General features: G+C 42.7%; 1 protein-coding gene across 2 annotated transcripts in view; it reads left to right on the forward strand.

Annotated features, from left to right (window-relative positions):
• Positions 1–8159, forward strand: part of LOC139559052 (homeobox-containing protein 1-like) — a 31567-nt gene extending 23408 nt beyond the window's left edge. For both annotated transcript variants that reach the window (XM_071374702.1, XM_071374703.1), the window contains one exon: positions 74–8159. In XM_071374702.1, the coding sequence (XP_071230803.1) occupies positions 74–217 (144 nt within the window). In that variant the 3' untranslated portion in view covers positions 218–8159. The remainder of the gene's footprint in view (positions 1–73) is intronic.
• The last annotated feature ends 7397 nt before the right edge of the window (positions 8160–15556 follow it).

A 15556-nucleotide genomic window follows, 5' to 3' on the forward strand; every position in this document is an offset into this window, starting at 1 on the left:
CCTGAAACAATGAACTGAATTGCATGTATCGGGAGTCAACTGTTTAATAAATTAATACCTTTTTCCTTCACAGGAAGAGATTTCATCTAGGAAGGACCTTGATCAACAAGACCCCTCATTGGCTGCCGTCAATGTCCTTCCCCCTCCTAGCCCCGCCCCTCAGGTCCTGGAACACAAAGCTGACGAATCGAAAAGGGAGACTGTGGATGAGGAGTGACCTATGGGAGAAGAGCGTCACTAAAGTGTGGATTTTTACATATATATAAGGGATTTTAAAAAAGAAAGAAAAATGACTGCTCTGAGTGTCTGTTCTCCTAGAGGTCTTCAGGGGTTATGACTGCTCTGAGTGACTGTTCCCCTAGAGGTCTTCAGGGGTTATGACTGCTCTGAGTGACTGTTCCCCTAGAGGTCTTCAGGGGTTATGACTGCTCTGAGTGTCTGTTCCCCTAGAGGTCTTCAGGGGTTATGTCTGCTCTGAGTGACTGTTCTAGAGGTCTTCAGGGGTTATGACTGCTCTGAGTGTCTGTTCCCCTAGAGGTCTTCAGGGGTTATGTCTGCTCTGAGTGTCTGTTCTCCTAGAGGTCTTCAGGGGTTATGACTGCTCTGAGTGTCTGTTCCTCTAGAGGTCTTCAGGGGTTATGTCTGCTCTGAGTGACTGTTCTCCTAGAGGTCTTCAGGGGTTATGACTGCTCTGAGTGTCTGTTCCCCTAGAGGTCTTCAGGGGTTATGACTGCTCTGAGTGTCTGTTCCCCTAGAGGTCTTCAGGGGTTATGTCTGCTCTGAGTGACTGTTCCCCTAGAGGTCTTCAGGGGTTATGACTGCTCTGAGTGTCTGTTCTCCTAGAGGTCCTCAGGGGTTATGACTGCTCTGAGTGTCTGTTCCCCTAGAGGTCTTCAGGGGTTATGTCTGCTCTGAGTGTCTGTCCTCCTAGAGGTCTTCAGGGGCTATGACAGTCAGAGTTAATAGTGGAAAAGGGTGCTACAGGTCGCTCTGGTGCCTCTAGTGGTAGGGAGGTCACTGTATGTATACAGTAATCATGCTTTATAGTAATGGCAATATTTATCTCTATATATATATATATATATATAGTGCATTCCAAGACTGTCTTAAACGAAAGACAACTCCTTAGAAGGAAGAGGGTTGTACCGGTAAGCGGATATATCGTCTCTTCTATAAGCTAAAAGCCTTTCTTTAAAAATATGTATTTGCGATTTTTCTTTTCAAAAGGCATTGACGAGTGGTTGTGTAAAATGGAACTGTAGCTAAGTGGAGTGAGTAAGGAATGTTTTCAACCTGCAGGTCAGGTGTGTTCGATGATAAGGTGAGTCGGGTGTGTTTGGTTGAAGCGAGCGAGGCTGAGTTTGGTTGATCTCTGGTGTGACGATAGTGTTTCGATTAATATCAGCGTGATAATATCCGCCTTCTCTGCTCGCTTGAATGTCTGACCTGATCTTAGTAAACCTTGTTAGACTTTGGGCTCAATCTATCGATCGGGTCAAGTGATCAATCAAGTCGTCCGGTCAGTGTTAACAGTCCAACCCTGAGGGACAAACGGAATCTCAGGTAAACCCAAACATGGTGGATGAGGCTGATGAATCGTCCAATATTTCTCTGTAATAAGCTTGTTCAAAGGAATGTTTCATATCATATAATAATATTGACTCTTTTCTGCCAAAACATGAACACCCAGTGAGCAAAAATGGGTTGAAATGACGTCTTTTCAACTTGTTTTCCTCATTGCATTTACTGTGTATTATGTACAGTTGAAGTCGGAAGTTTACATACATCTTAGCCAAATACATTTAAACTCCGTTTTTCACAATTCCTGACATTTAATCCTAGTAAAAATTCCCTGTCTTAGGTCAGTTAGTATCACCACTTTATTTTAAGAATGTGAAATGTCAGAATAATAGTAGAGAGAATGATTTTTTCAGCTTTTATTTCTTTCATCACATTCCCAGTGGGTCAGAACTTTACATACACTCAATTAGTACTTGGTAGCATTGCCTTTAAATTGTTTAACTTTGGTCAAACATTTCGGGTAGCCTTTCACAAGCTTCCCACAATAAGTTGGGTGAATTTTGGCCCATTTCACCTGACAGCTGGTGTAACTGAGTCAGGTTTGTAGTCCTCCTTGCTCGCACACGCTTTTTCAGTTCTTCCCACACATTTTCTACAGGATTGAGGTCAGGGCTTTGTGATGGCCACTCCAATACCTTGACTTTGTTGTCCTTAAGCCATTTTGCCACAACTTTGGAAGTATGCTTGGTGTTATTGTCCATTTGGAAGACCCATTTGCGACCAAGCTTTAACTTGCTGACTGATGTCTTGAGATGTTGCTTCAATATATCCATATAATTTCCCTTTCTCATGATGCCATCTATTTCGTGAAGTGCACCAGTCCCTCCTGCAGCAAAGCGCCCCCACAACATGATGCTGCCACCCCCGTGCTTCACGGTTGGGATGGTGTTCTTCGGCTTGCAAGCCTCCCCTTTTTCCTCCAAACATAACGATGGTCATTATGGCCAAACAGTTCTATTTTTGTTTCATCAGACCAGAGGACATTTCTCCAAAAAGTACGATCTTTGTCCCCATGTGCAGTTGCAAACCGTAGTCTGGCTTTTTTATGCCGGTTTTGGAGCAGTGGCTTCTTCCTTGCTGAGCAGCCTTTCAGGTTATGTCGATTTAGGACTCGTTTTACTGTGGATATAGATACTTTTGTACCTGTTTCTTCCAGCATATTCACAAGGTATTTTGCTGTTGTTCTGGGATTGATTTGCACTTTGATGAACGTGGTACCTTCAGGTATTTGGAAATTGCTCCCAAGGATGAACCAGACTTGTGGAAGTCTCCATTTTTTTCCCGAGGTCTTGTCTGATTTCTTTTGATTTTCCCATGATGTCAAGCAAAGAGGCCCTGAGTTTGAAGGTAGGCCTTGAAATACATCCACAGGTACACCTCCAATTGAATCAAATGATGTCAATTAGCCTATCAGAAGCTTCTAAAGCCATGACATCCTTTTCTGGAATTTTCCAAGCTGTTTAAAGGCACAGTCAATTTAGTGTATGTAAACTTCTGACCCACTGGAATTGTGATACAGTGAATTATAAGTGAAATAATCTGTCTGTAAACAATTGTTGGAAAAATTACTTGTGTCACGCACAAAGTAGATGTCCTAACCAACTTGCCAAAACTATAGTTTGTTAACAAGAAATTTGTGGAGTGGTTGAAAAACGAGTTATAATGACTCCAAACTAAGTGTATGTAAACTTCCGACTTCAACTGTATGTCTTATTTTTAATGTCAGCAAGCCAAGCTAGCCCAGGGTTCCCTTCTATATGCTTCCGTCTACTCGTCTTTCTTTGTCAATGAATGTCTCTATTAATCAAAGGAACATTATGTATTAGTAACTAATTATAATTAGTTCAATTATGTCCTTTTTTTTTCTCTTATCAACATACATTAACCACTCAAGTCTACTATTCTCTGAAACCCAGATAAGCTAGTCTGTAGTCTACAGGTTTAATTTCTAAAAGTGTTCTAGGCGACATAAAATGTGTTGTTAATCATTAATCATGACTTGTAATGTCTGTTGTGCTATAAGCACCTCTGCCCATTCTAGTGCTACTCTTTACATATGGTATGTGTGTATGACTGAAAGCTGCACTTCCTGGTGATTCCCTTTTATGACATGTTTTTTCCAGGAAGTGGAAGGAACAAACACACAACTCTGTTAATGTACAAGTTCATGTTCTGTCAACTCTTTGCTCTTGGTCAAAAGCTTGGGGGGGGGGGGGGGGTGAAACTAAATGACATTTATGCATATGAAAAATATTTCTCTCCGTGTGTTTTCCCTTCTTAAAATGATATAGACAGTGTTTAAGGAAACACTTTGTTTCCAATATGGATTGAGCTGTTCTCCCCCCTAGCCACTGGCCCAAGGCCTTAGTAGTTGTTATTCTCTATTGGTCATGCAATGCACCAAGACATTTCTGTTATCACAGGGCCTGAATCCTAACTTTACAGACCGAACTCTGTGACCTCTCCATAAATCATACATTTAAGCAAATAGGAAAGATAAGCCTGAAAAGGCAAGCTCAGACAACCCCCCCACACCCCTATACAAGCCCGCTGACATTTTACTTCCTAATGCCAAAGCAATGCCAAGGTACAGACGACTAGTGAGGTAGACTCATTTAGGAACCAGTAGACATGTACAGCTTACAGTGCATTTGGAAAATATTCAGACCCCTTGACTTTTTCCACATTTTGTTACATTACCACTTATTCTACAATGGATTTTTTTTTTATCCCCTCATTAATCTACACACGATACCACATAATGACAAAGGAAAAATAGTTTTTTTTTGGTACACATTTTATTAAAAAAATAAAACTGAAATATTACATTTACATAAGTATTCAGACCCTTTACCCAGTACTTCGTTGAAGCACCTTTGGCAGAGATTACAGCCTTGAGTCTTTGGTATGATGCTACAAGCTTGGCACGCCTGTATTTGGGGAGTTTCTCCCATTCTTCTCTGCAGATCCTCTCAAGCTCTGTGAAGTTGGACGGGGAGTGTCGCTGCACAGCTATTTTCAGGTCTCTAGAGATGTTCGATCGGGTTCAAGTCCAGGCTCTGGCTGGGCCACTCAAGGACATTCAGAGACTTGTCCCAAAGCCACTCCTGCATTGTCTTGGCTGTGTGGTTAGGGTCGTTGTCCTGTTGGAAGGTGAACCTTCGCCCTAGTCTGAGGTCCTAAGCGCTCTGGAGCAGGTTTTCATCAAGGATCTCTCTGTACTTTGCTTTGTTCATCTTTCCTTTGATCCTGACTAGTCTCCCAGTCCCTGCTGCTGAAAAACATCCCCACAGCATGATGCTGCCACTACCATGCTTCACCGTATGGATGGTGCCAGGTTTTCTCCAGACATGACGCTTGGCATTCAGGCCAAAGAGTTCAATCTTGGTTTCATCAGACCAGAGAATCTTGTTTCTAATGCTCTGAGAGTCCTTAACTGCAAGCGGGCTGTGATGTGCCTTTTTTACTGAGGAGAGGCTTCTGTCTGGTCATTATACCATAAAGGCCAGATTGGTGGAGTGCTGCAGAGATGGTTGTCCTTCTGGAAGGTTCTCCCATCTCCACAGAGGAACTCTGGAGCTCTGTCAGTGACCTTCTCCCCGATTTGCAGCCAGCTCTAGGAAGAATCTTGGTTGTTCCAAACTTCTTCCATTTAAGAATGATGGAGGCCACTCTTCTTGGGGACCTTCAATGCTGCAGAAATGTTTTGATCCCCTTCCCCAGATCTGTGCCTCGACACAATCCTGTCTCGGCGTTCTATGGACAATACCTTTGACCTCATGACTTGGTTTTTGCTCTGACATGCACTGTCAAATGTGGGACCTTTTTATAGACAGGTGATTGCCTTTCTAAATCATGTCCAATCAATTGAATTTACCACAGGTGGACTCCCAAGTTGTAGAAACATCTCAAGGATGATCAATGAAAACAGGATGAACCTGAGCTCAATTTTGAGTCTCATAGCAAAGGGTCTGAATAATTATTTTAATATTTTTTTAATATTTTTTAAAAATAAATTAGCAAAAGTTTTTAAACCTGTTTTGTCATTATGGGGTATAGATTGATAAAAAACAAAAAACAATTTAATCCATTTTAGAATGTGGAAAAAGTCAAGGGGTCTGAACTTTACGAATGCACTTTATGTCCCCTGACTTATCCCTGTTATGACACATACCACTGTTTAGGTTACCTCATTATCTTGATTTAGTATATTGTATGGGATTTGGGAGTAGCCTCTTGATACTGACTTGATACTGGGTCCAGGGACTGTCAACCAAACAGCTTTGCCGTTACGCCAAGAGATCCGAACCCCTTGATGAGGGTGTTGGGTTAAAGTCGCTGCAATATCTACTGTAACTTTAGCCAAGTAGCTGACCTGCAATATCTACTGTAACTTTAGCCAAGTAGCTGACCTGCAATATCTACTGTAACTTTAGCCAAGTAGCTGACCTGCAATATCTACTGTAACTTTAGCCAAGTAGCTGACCTGCAATATCTACTGTAACTTTAGCCAAGTAGCTGACCTGCAATATCTACTGTAACTTTAGCCAAGTAGCTGACCTGCAATATCTACTGTAACTTTAGCCAAGTAGCTGACCTGCAATATCTACTGTAACTTTAGCCAAGTAGCTGACCTGCAATATCTACTGTAACTTTAGCCAAGTAGCTGACCTGCAATTTCTACAGTAACTTTTGCTAAGTCACTGACTGGCAGTATCTACAGTAACTTTTGCTAAGTCACTGACTGGCAGTATCTACAGTAACTTTTGCTAAGTCACTGACTGGCAGTATCTACAGTAACTTTTGCTAAGTCACTGACTGGCAGTATCTACAGTAACTTTTGCTAAGTCACTGACTGGCAGTATCTACAGTAACTTTTGCTAAGTCACTGACTGGCAGTATCTACAGTAACTTTAGCCAAGTAGCCTGACCTGCAATTTCTACAGTAACTTTAGCCAAGTAGCCTGACCTGCAATTTCTACAGTAACTTTTGCTAAGTCACTGACTGGCAGTATCTACAGTAACTTTAGCCAAGTAGCCTGACCTGCAATTTCTACAGTAACTTTTGCTAAGTCACTGACTGGCAGTATCTACAGTAACTTTAGCCAAGTAGCCTGACCTGCAATTTCTACAGTAACTTTTGCTAAGTCACTGACTGGCAGTATCTACAGTAACTTTAGCCAAGTAGCCTGACCTCTGGGTTAGGGAGGTTATAAAGTCAGCGGATGTATACATAACATTAGCTGTTATGACTGTTTTATGACACCTCTTACGTTATTGCCATGACAGCGTTATGTAGACCGGATGATAGAGGGTCGGCGTAAAGTAGTGTTACCCTGTTTATAACAACAGACTAGGGTCGCTACGGTAATTTTCCCCAAACTCCCCCAGGTTTTCCAGTAATCCTGGCTGTGGGAACATTCCTGAAAATTAGGAGAGCATAAACTGTAAATCCGTGAATTAGGAGAGCATAAACTGTAAATCTGTGAATTCTGCAACCAGGCTTTTTCTGTAAAACCAAGGAATATTAGGAAAGTTTCTGGGATTGTGTAACCCTACTACAACCCCGTCCCCCTCGGACTGGGTCTGAAGTTGCCACTAGACACATTATCAGGCCCGCTATAGGATCAGGATAGATTTAAATGGAGAATAAGATCATCCTAGATCAAGTTACCCACCGACACTGATATCAAGTCAGTTATGTGTCCTCCGCCATAATGTTTAATGGAAGCTAATCTGATCCTATACTCAACAAAAAATATAAACGCAACTTGCAACAATTTAAAAAGTTTTTACTGAGATACAGTTTATAGAAGGAAATCAGTCAATATGCCCTAATCTACGGATTTCACATGACGGCATCCGTGGACCTGGGAGGGCCAGCCAATCAGAATTCGTTTTTTCCCCCACAAAAGGGCTTTATTATAGACAGAAATACTCCTGAGAACCCCCCCTTCTTAGACGATCCCGCAGGTGAAGAAGCCGGATGTGGAGGTCCTTAGCTGACAGGGTTACATGTGGTCTGCGGTTGTGAGGCCGGTTGGATGTACCGCCAAATTCTCTAAAACAACGTTGTGGTAGAGAAATGAACGTTCAATTCTCTGGCGACAGCTCTGTTGGACATTCCTGCAGTCAGCATGCCAATTCCACGCTCCCTCAAATTTGAGACATCTGTGGCATTGTGTTGTAACCGAATTACACATTTTAGATTGGCCTTTTATTGTCCACAGCACAAGGTGCACCTGTGTAATGATCGTGCTGTTTAATCAGCTTATTGATATGTCACACCTGTCAGGTGGGTTATCTTAGCAAAGGAGAAATGCTCATTAACATGGATGTAAACTAATTTGTGCAGAAAACTTGAGCGAAATAAGCTTTTTTTGTGCGTATGGAACATTTCTGGGATCTTTTATTTCAGCTCATGAAACATGGGACCAACACTTTTACATGTTGCGTTTATATTTTAGTCACCTATAGATCTGTATTAAGGGGCTGTATGGACAGACTCTTAAAGCTCTTCTTTTCTGTCTGCTTTTACCTGTCAACAAAAAATTAATAAAAGAAAACATGTAAACAAACTAGTGTTTTGGTTCCATCAGTCTGACCATGTAAAGTCATTTAAAAACTACAGCGTGTAATTCCAGTGTAGGTTTACATAGTTCTCATATCATTACAATGTACCTGCCTGTAATAACGAGCTGCATCAAGCCTGTAACTCCTCATTTTTACCACAAGGTGGTGACATATAGTCATTCACTGTTGGCTGACATTAAAAGTTACCCTGTTAGTCTTACATCCCAGACCTAAGGCAATTGGTAACATTGTGGGAAGCATGGGGGTATGGATGATTTTAAATATGTTATTGGACCATAATCAGATATGGCTTATTAACCTATACGGACCAAATCATGATGATCCACAGGTCTTTGAAAATATAATAATTGATCAACCCTACAGGCAATATAAGACTCTAATATTATAATACTGTTTTTAAAATACCTCAATGGACTGAAAAGGAAATCGCACTACAAACTATCACCCTCGTGCTCTTAAGGAAATCATGAATGTCATGGATATATATATAAACTGAACATGTGACTAACAGAAATGGAATAATGTGTCCCTGAACAAAGGGGGGAGGTCAAAATCAAAAGTAACAGTCAGTATCTGGTGTGGCCACCAGCTGCATTAAGTACTGTAGTGCATCTCCTCCTCATGGACTGAACCAGATCTACCAGTTCTTGCTGTGAGATGTTACCCCACTCTTCCCCCAAGGCACCTGCAAGTTCCCAGACATTTCTGGGGGGAATGGCCCTAGCCCTCACCCTCCGATCCATCAGGTCCCAGACGTGCTCAATGGGATTAAGATCCGGGCAGTTCTCTGGCCATGGCAGAACACTGACATTCCTGTCTTGCAGGAAGTCACGCACAGAATGAGCAAGGCTGGTGGCATTGTCATGTTGGAGGGTCATGTCAGGCTGAGCCTGCAGGAAGGGTACCACATGAGGGAGGAGGATGTCTTTCCTGTAACGCACAGCATTGAGATTGCCTGCAATAACATCAAGCTCAGTCCGATGATGCTGTGACACACCGCCCCAGACCATGTCATGGTAATTTCCTGTATTACTAAATGATGAGTTTACAAAACACACACGTCAGAGTTATATTTTAAAGTTCATCCGTAATTATATGTGCTTCACCATAGCCCTTTGACTCTCAGATCAATTCAGTGTCTATAAATGAATTCTCTGAGAGTGCTTACAAAATAATTCTTAGTTTTTTTTATAGCCAAGACACACCCCTCTCAACTCACATGATGAACCACATGTCACATGTCTTTTACTTGAAAGAGGAGTATCCCATCCAGATAGAATTAGCTATAAATTATCGTTCAGTTTGGTCTCTTTAGACGAGATTCTAATCTCGTTCTTGGTACCACTTAGGACCAAAACATTACCTCATCCAATGGCATATATCAATTGTCAATTCTAGATACGCCCATCTCAAATACACCCCATCTTCTCCCCACTCCTGGAGAAGCTCACTAAGGGGAGTGAACCTCTAGGGCATATACTATGAAAGATAAGTTCAACATCAGAAGAGATTGTATAATGGTTCCAGACACTGCCATACTCCTCCCCCAATGGGAAAAGAAGGGAGTGACTGGATTACAGACATAGTGGAGCCCTTCACATGGTTTCACAGATGTTTCGCATATTACCAGACATGTAAAAGACAAGCCTGACCTCTCCCCTCTCTGGGCCCCAAGTGACTTTTCCCAAGAGAGAAAGGAAAATGCAACTGCCAACAGTATAGTCCAAAAGAAGACATTCTAATGACAAGCATAAAGATAAATAAAACATCTTATTTATATATGTTACCTAACTAATTCTGATTCAGCTACGACAACCATGACGGACCCTCCACCGCCAAATCGATCCCACTCCAGAGTACAGGCCTCGGTGTAACGCTCATTCCTTTGACGATAAATGCGAATCCGATCATCACTCCTGGTGAGGCAAAACCGCTACTCGTTAGTGAAGAGCACTTTTTGCCAGTCCTGTCTGGTCCAGCGACGGTGGGTTTGTGCCCATAGGCGACATTGTTGCCGGTGATGTCTGGTGAGGACCTGCCTTACAACAGGCCTACAAGCCCTCAGTCCAGCCTCTCTCAGCCTATTGCGGACAGTCTGAGCACTGATGGAGGAATTGTGCGTTCCTGCTGTAACTCGGAGGAACTTCTGGATGCAATTTTTTTTATATATATTTTTTATTTTACCTTTATTTAACCAGGTAGGCAAGTTGAGAACAAGTTCTCATTTCCAATTGCGACCTGGCCAAGATAAAGCAAAGCAGTTTGACACATACAACAACACAGAGTTACACATGGAATAAACAAACATACAGTCAATAATACAGTAGAAAAATAAGTCTATATACAATGTGACCAAATGAGGTGAGATAAGGGAGGTAAAAGCAAAAAAAGGCCATGGTGGCGAAGTAAATACAATATAGCAAGTAAAACACTGGAATGGTTGATTTGCAGTGGAAGAATGTGCAAAGTAAAGATAGAAATAATGGGGTGAAAATAAATAATAATAATAATTACCTAGCAGGGTCTTGTAGATGACCTGGAGCCAGTGGGTTTGGCGACGAGTATGAAGCGAGGGCCAGCCAACAAGAGCATACAGGTCACAGTGGTGGGTAGAATATGGGGCTTTGGTGACAAAACGGATGGCACTGTGATAGACTGCATCCAATTTATTGAGTAGGGTATTGGAGGCTGTTTTGTAAATGACATCACCGAAGTCAAGGATCGATAGGATGGTCAGTTTTACAAGGGTATGTTTGGCAGCATGAGTGAAGGATGCTTTGTTGCGAAATAGGAAGCCAATTCTAGATTTAACTTTGGATTGGAGATGTTTGATGTGAGTCTGGAAGGAGAGTTTACAGTCTAACCAGACACCTAGGTACTTGTAGTTGTCCACATATTCTAAGTCAGAACCGCCCAGACTAGTGATGCTGGACGGGCGGGCAGGTGCAGGCAGCGATCGGTTGAAGAGCATGCATTTAGTTTTACTAGCAGTTAAGAGCAGTTGGAGGCCACGGAAGGAGAGTTGTATGGCATTGAAGCTCGTCTGGAGGGTTGTTAACACAGTGTCCAAAGAAAAAATACACATATTGGTTTTGTGAGATTTGATTTTGAGTGACATTGACAATGTTAATAAAAATAGATGTGTAATTTTTTGTAGTAAATGTTTAGGCAATAATTAAAAGGATTCCACCCTGTCACTGTAAAACATGTGAAATGTGTTTGAATCATAGCAGACAAGGAACTGTGGCAGACAACTTATGACCACTGTGAATCTGATAGCAGGGAAGGAGGTCTTCCCACCCAGAGAGAGGGGAAACCGTTGGGCTTGCAATAGATGGGGTAACATATGGCAGGATATGATAAACAATGTATTGGTCTGGATTATTCTTGTATACAATTGATGTATCAGTGTGTATTATTTAGTCATTGAGGGTGGATTGTTAGGTGAGAATTATCGGTTAATTGAATGATTAGAATATTCCGCCCTGAAACATATAATTGTATGGAAGTGATTAGAATGTATAACATCATAATCAATAAATGTGTAGTCTAGTCAGAATTAGGGTAAAGACAATATGTCTTTATGGTATTATAAACACAGACTGTCTGAGCTCGGTGCCGACTTGACTAGAGATTTGGGAGAGAACAGGGAGTATGTCTCAAGGACAAGGTCACTAATCTCTGGCGGCTGGGTAGCAAGACGTGTGTGTGCGTCTTGTATGTGTGTGTGTGTGTGTGTGTGTGTGTGTGTGTGTGTGTGTGTGTGTGTGTGTGTGTGTGTGTGTGTGTGTGTGTGTGTGTGTGTGTGTGTGAATGGTTGTGTGAATGTATGGGCGTGAGAAGTCAGTATAAAATGAATTGTTTTGTATTCCTGACTTTAGAACGTTCCGAGAATATACCTTTTTTGACTATTTAGCTGGGCCTCCTTCTGTTTCATTCGACCAGGATCTTACAAATTCTGGTTTGCAGACTGAGTAATATATTTAAATTGGGTTATGAACCTGGGCAGCGATCGGTTGAAGAGCATGAATTTAGTTTTACTTGTATTTAAGAGCAGTTGGAGGCCACGGAAGGAGAGTTGTATGGCATTGAAGCTCGCCTGGAGGGTTGTTAACACAGTGTCCAAAGAAGGGCCAGAAGTGTACAGAATGGTGTTGTCTGCGTAGAGGTGGATCAGAGACTCACCAGCAGCAAGAGCGACATCATTGATGTATACAGAGAAGAGAGTCGGCCCGAGAATTGAACCCTGTGATACCCCCATAGAGACTGCCAGAGGCCCGGACAACAGGCCCTCCAATTTGACACACTGAACTCTATCAGAGAAGTAGTTGGTGAACCAGGTGAGGCAATCATTTGAGAAACCAAGGCTATCGAGTCTGCCGATGAGGATGTGGTGATTGACAGAGTCAAAAGCCTTGGCCAGGTCAATGAATACGGCTGCACAGTATTGTTTCTTATCGATGGCGGTTAAGATATCTTTTAGGACCTTGAGCGTGGCTGAGGTGCACCCATGACCAGCTCTGAAACCAGATTGCACAGCGGAGAAGGTGCGGTGGGATTCGAAATGGTCGGTAATCTGTTTGTTAACTTGGCTTTCAAAGACCTTAGAAAGGCAGGGTAGGATAGATATAGGTCTGTAGCAGTTTGGGTCAAGAGTGTGTCCCCCTTTGAAGAGGGGGATGACCGCAGCTGCTTTCCAATCTTTGGGAATCTCAGACGACAAGAAAGAGAGGTTGAAACAGACTAGTAATAGGGGTTGCAACAATTTCGGCAGATCATTTTAGAAAGAAAGGGTCCAGATTCTATAGCCCGGCTGATTTGTAGGGGTCCAGATTTTGCAGCTCTTTCAGAACATCAGCTGACTGGATTTGGGAGAAGGAGAAATGGGGAAGGCTTGGGCGAGTTGCTGTGGGGGTGCAGTGCTGTTGACCGGGTTAGGGGTGGCCGGGTGGAAAGCATGGCCAGCCGTAGAAAAATGCTTATTGAAATTCTCAATTATAGTGCATTTATCGGTGGTGACATAGTTTCCTATCCTCAGTGCAGTGGGCAGCTGGGAGGAGGTGTTCTTAAAGCCTTTAAGTCCGGGAAATCTCCAGGGCTGGATGGACCAGTTGAGGTATACCAAACCTTTTTTAATATACTCAGAGGACCGTTATTACCATGTTTTAACTAGGGATGCTCCGATATGTTTTTGGTCGATACCGATATCCAATATTTTCCTTGCCTCACCCAAAAAAACGATACCGATAACCGCATTTTACATTTTAGCTGCCTTTTAAGCATTATAGTACAGTTAAATAGTTCCAGAATGTATCACATCCGGCCGTGATTGAGAGTCCCATAGGGCGACGCACAATTGGCCCAGTGTCGTCCGGGTTTGGCCGGGGTAGGCCGTCATTGTAAATAAGAATTTGTTCTTAACTATTATTTAAATAAAGGTTACACACACCACACCACACTGACCAAACAGTTATTTTGTTGACATTTACGTATGTCCCCATTACCAGTAAAACATAATCAAAACCTATTTCTTTCACTTACTTGCTGTGCTGTTTCGTTGTTCATTTGTTCAGTCATTTCATTCTCAACCAGGATTTATATGGAACGCCGTTTGGGTCTTTGCGTGTCAAAAAAGATACACGTTAAAAAGCACTATTTAAAGTGTCAAATAAGCTTGATGACCAATCAGGATCTGAATATGACTGCACGTCACATAATAATTTAACACGTTCATAAATGTTTTTCTTCGTTTTTATACATTGATTACACTATCACTCGTATTTCATATGTCACAACAATACATCGATACGTATGCTATGATGCTGGTAAAGTTGTCTCGTGCACCTACAGTGCTGGTCATTAAAAAAAGCTAGCTAAGGAGACTATTGTCTGGCTAAAGCCAGGGAGACTATTGTCTGGCTAAAGGCAGGGAGACTATTGTCTGGCTAAAGCCTGGGAGAGACTATTGTCTGGCTTAAGCCAGGGAGACTATTGTCTGGCTAAAGCCAGGGAGAGACTATCGTCTGGTTTAAGCCAGGGAGAGACTATCGTCTGGCTTAAGCCAGGGAGACTATTGTCTGGCTAAAGCCTGGGAGACTATTGTCTGGCTAAAGCCTGGGAGACTATTGTCTGGCTAAAGCCTGGGAGACTATTGTCTGGCTTAAGCCAGGGAGAGACTATTGTCTGGCTTAAGCCAGGGAGAGACTATTGTCTGGCTTAAGCCAGGGAGACTATTGTCTGGCTAAAGCCTGGGAGACTATTGTCTGGCTTAAGCCTGGGAGAGACTATTGTCTGGTTTAAGCATGGGAGACTATTGTCTGGCTTAAGCAAGGGAGAGACTATTGTCTGGCTTAAGCCAGGGAGAGACTATTGTCTGGCTTAAGCAAGGGAGAGACTATTGTCTGGCTTAAGCCAGGGAGAGACTATTGTCTGGCTTAAGCCAGGGAGAGACTATTGTCTGGCTAAAGCCCGGGAGACTATTGTCTGGCTAAAGCCAGGGAGACTATTGTCTGGCTAAAACCAGGGAGAGACTATTGTCTGGCTTAAGCCTGGGAGACTATTGTCTGGCTAAAGCCTGGGAGACTATTGTCTGGCTAAAGCCTGGGAGACTATTGTCTGGCTAAAGCCTGGGAGACTATTGTCTGGCTAAAGCCAGGGAGACTATTGTCTGGCTTAAGCCAGGGAGAGACTATTGTCTGGCTTAAGCCAGGGAGAGACTATTGTCTGGCTTAAGCCTGGGAGACTATTGTCTGGCTAAAGCCTGGGAGACTATTGTCTGGCTAAAGCCAGGGAGACTATTGTCTGGCTAAAGCCTGGGAGACTATTGTCTGGCTAAAGCCTGGGAGACTATTGTCTGGCTTAAACCAGGGAGAGACTATTGTCTGGCTTAAGCCTGGGAGACTATTGTCTGGCTAAAGCCTGGGAGACTATTGTCTGGCTAAAGCCAGGGAGACTATTGTCTGGCTAAAGCCTGGGAGACTATTGTCTGGCTTAAGCCAGGGCCAGGGAGAGACTATTGTCTGGCTAAAGCCTGGGAGACTATTGTCTGGCTATAGCCTGGGAGAGACTATTGTCTGGCTTAAGCCAGGGAGAGACTATTGTCTGGCTAAAGCCAAGTCAGACACTCATTACTGTTGTTTTGCTGACGTCAGGCTGACTGTATTACATTGTCTGGTTTCAGGTTGAGACAGTATAAGGATCTGTAAGACTGAAACAACAACAATCCAGTGGCCTAGTTACAGTTATGACATAAATCGTCTTGAAAAGCCGATTAGTAAGAATGTCTCACCCCATGTTCAAAAAATTGCCATTTTTCCCTTTATTCAGATTACAACCTCTCGCTTTCGGTTATTTGAAAATAAAATAATCTCCAAAATATTGC

Source organism: Salvelinus alpinus, chromosome 29 (assembly GCF_045679555.1).
Source record: "Salvelinus alpinus chromosome 29, SLU_Salpinus.1, whole genome shotgun sequence".
Taxonomy (NCBI): domain Eukaryota; kingdom Metazoa; phylum Chordata; class Actinopteri; order Salmoniformes; family Salmonidae; genus Salvelinus; species Salvelinus alpinus.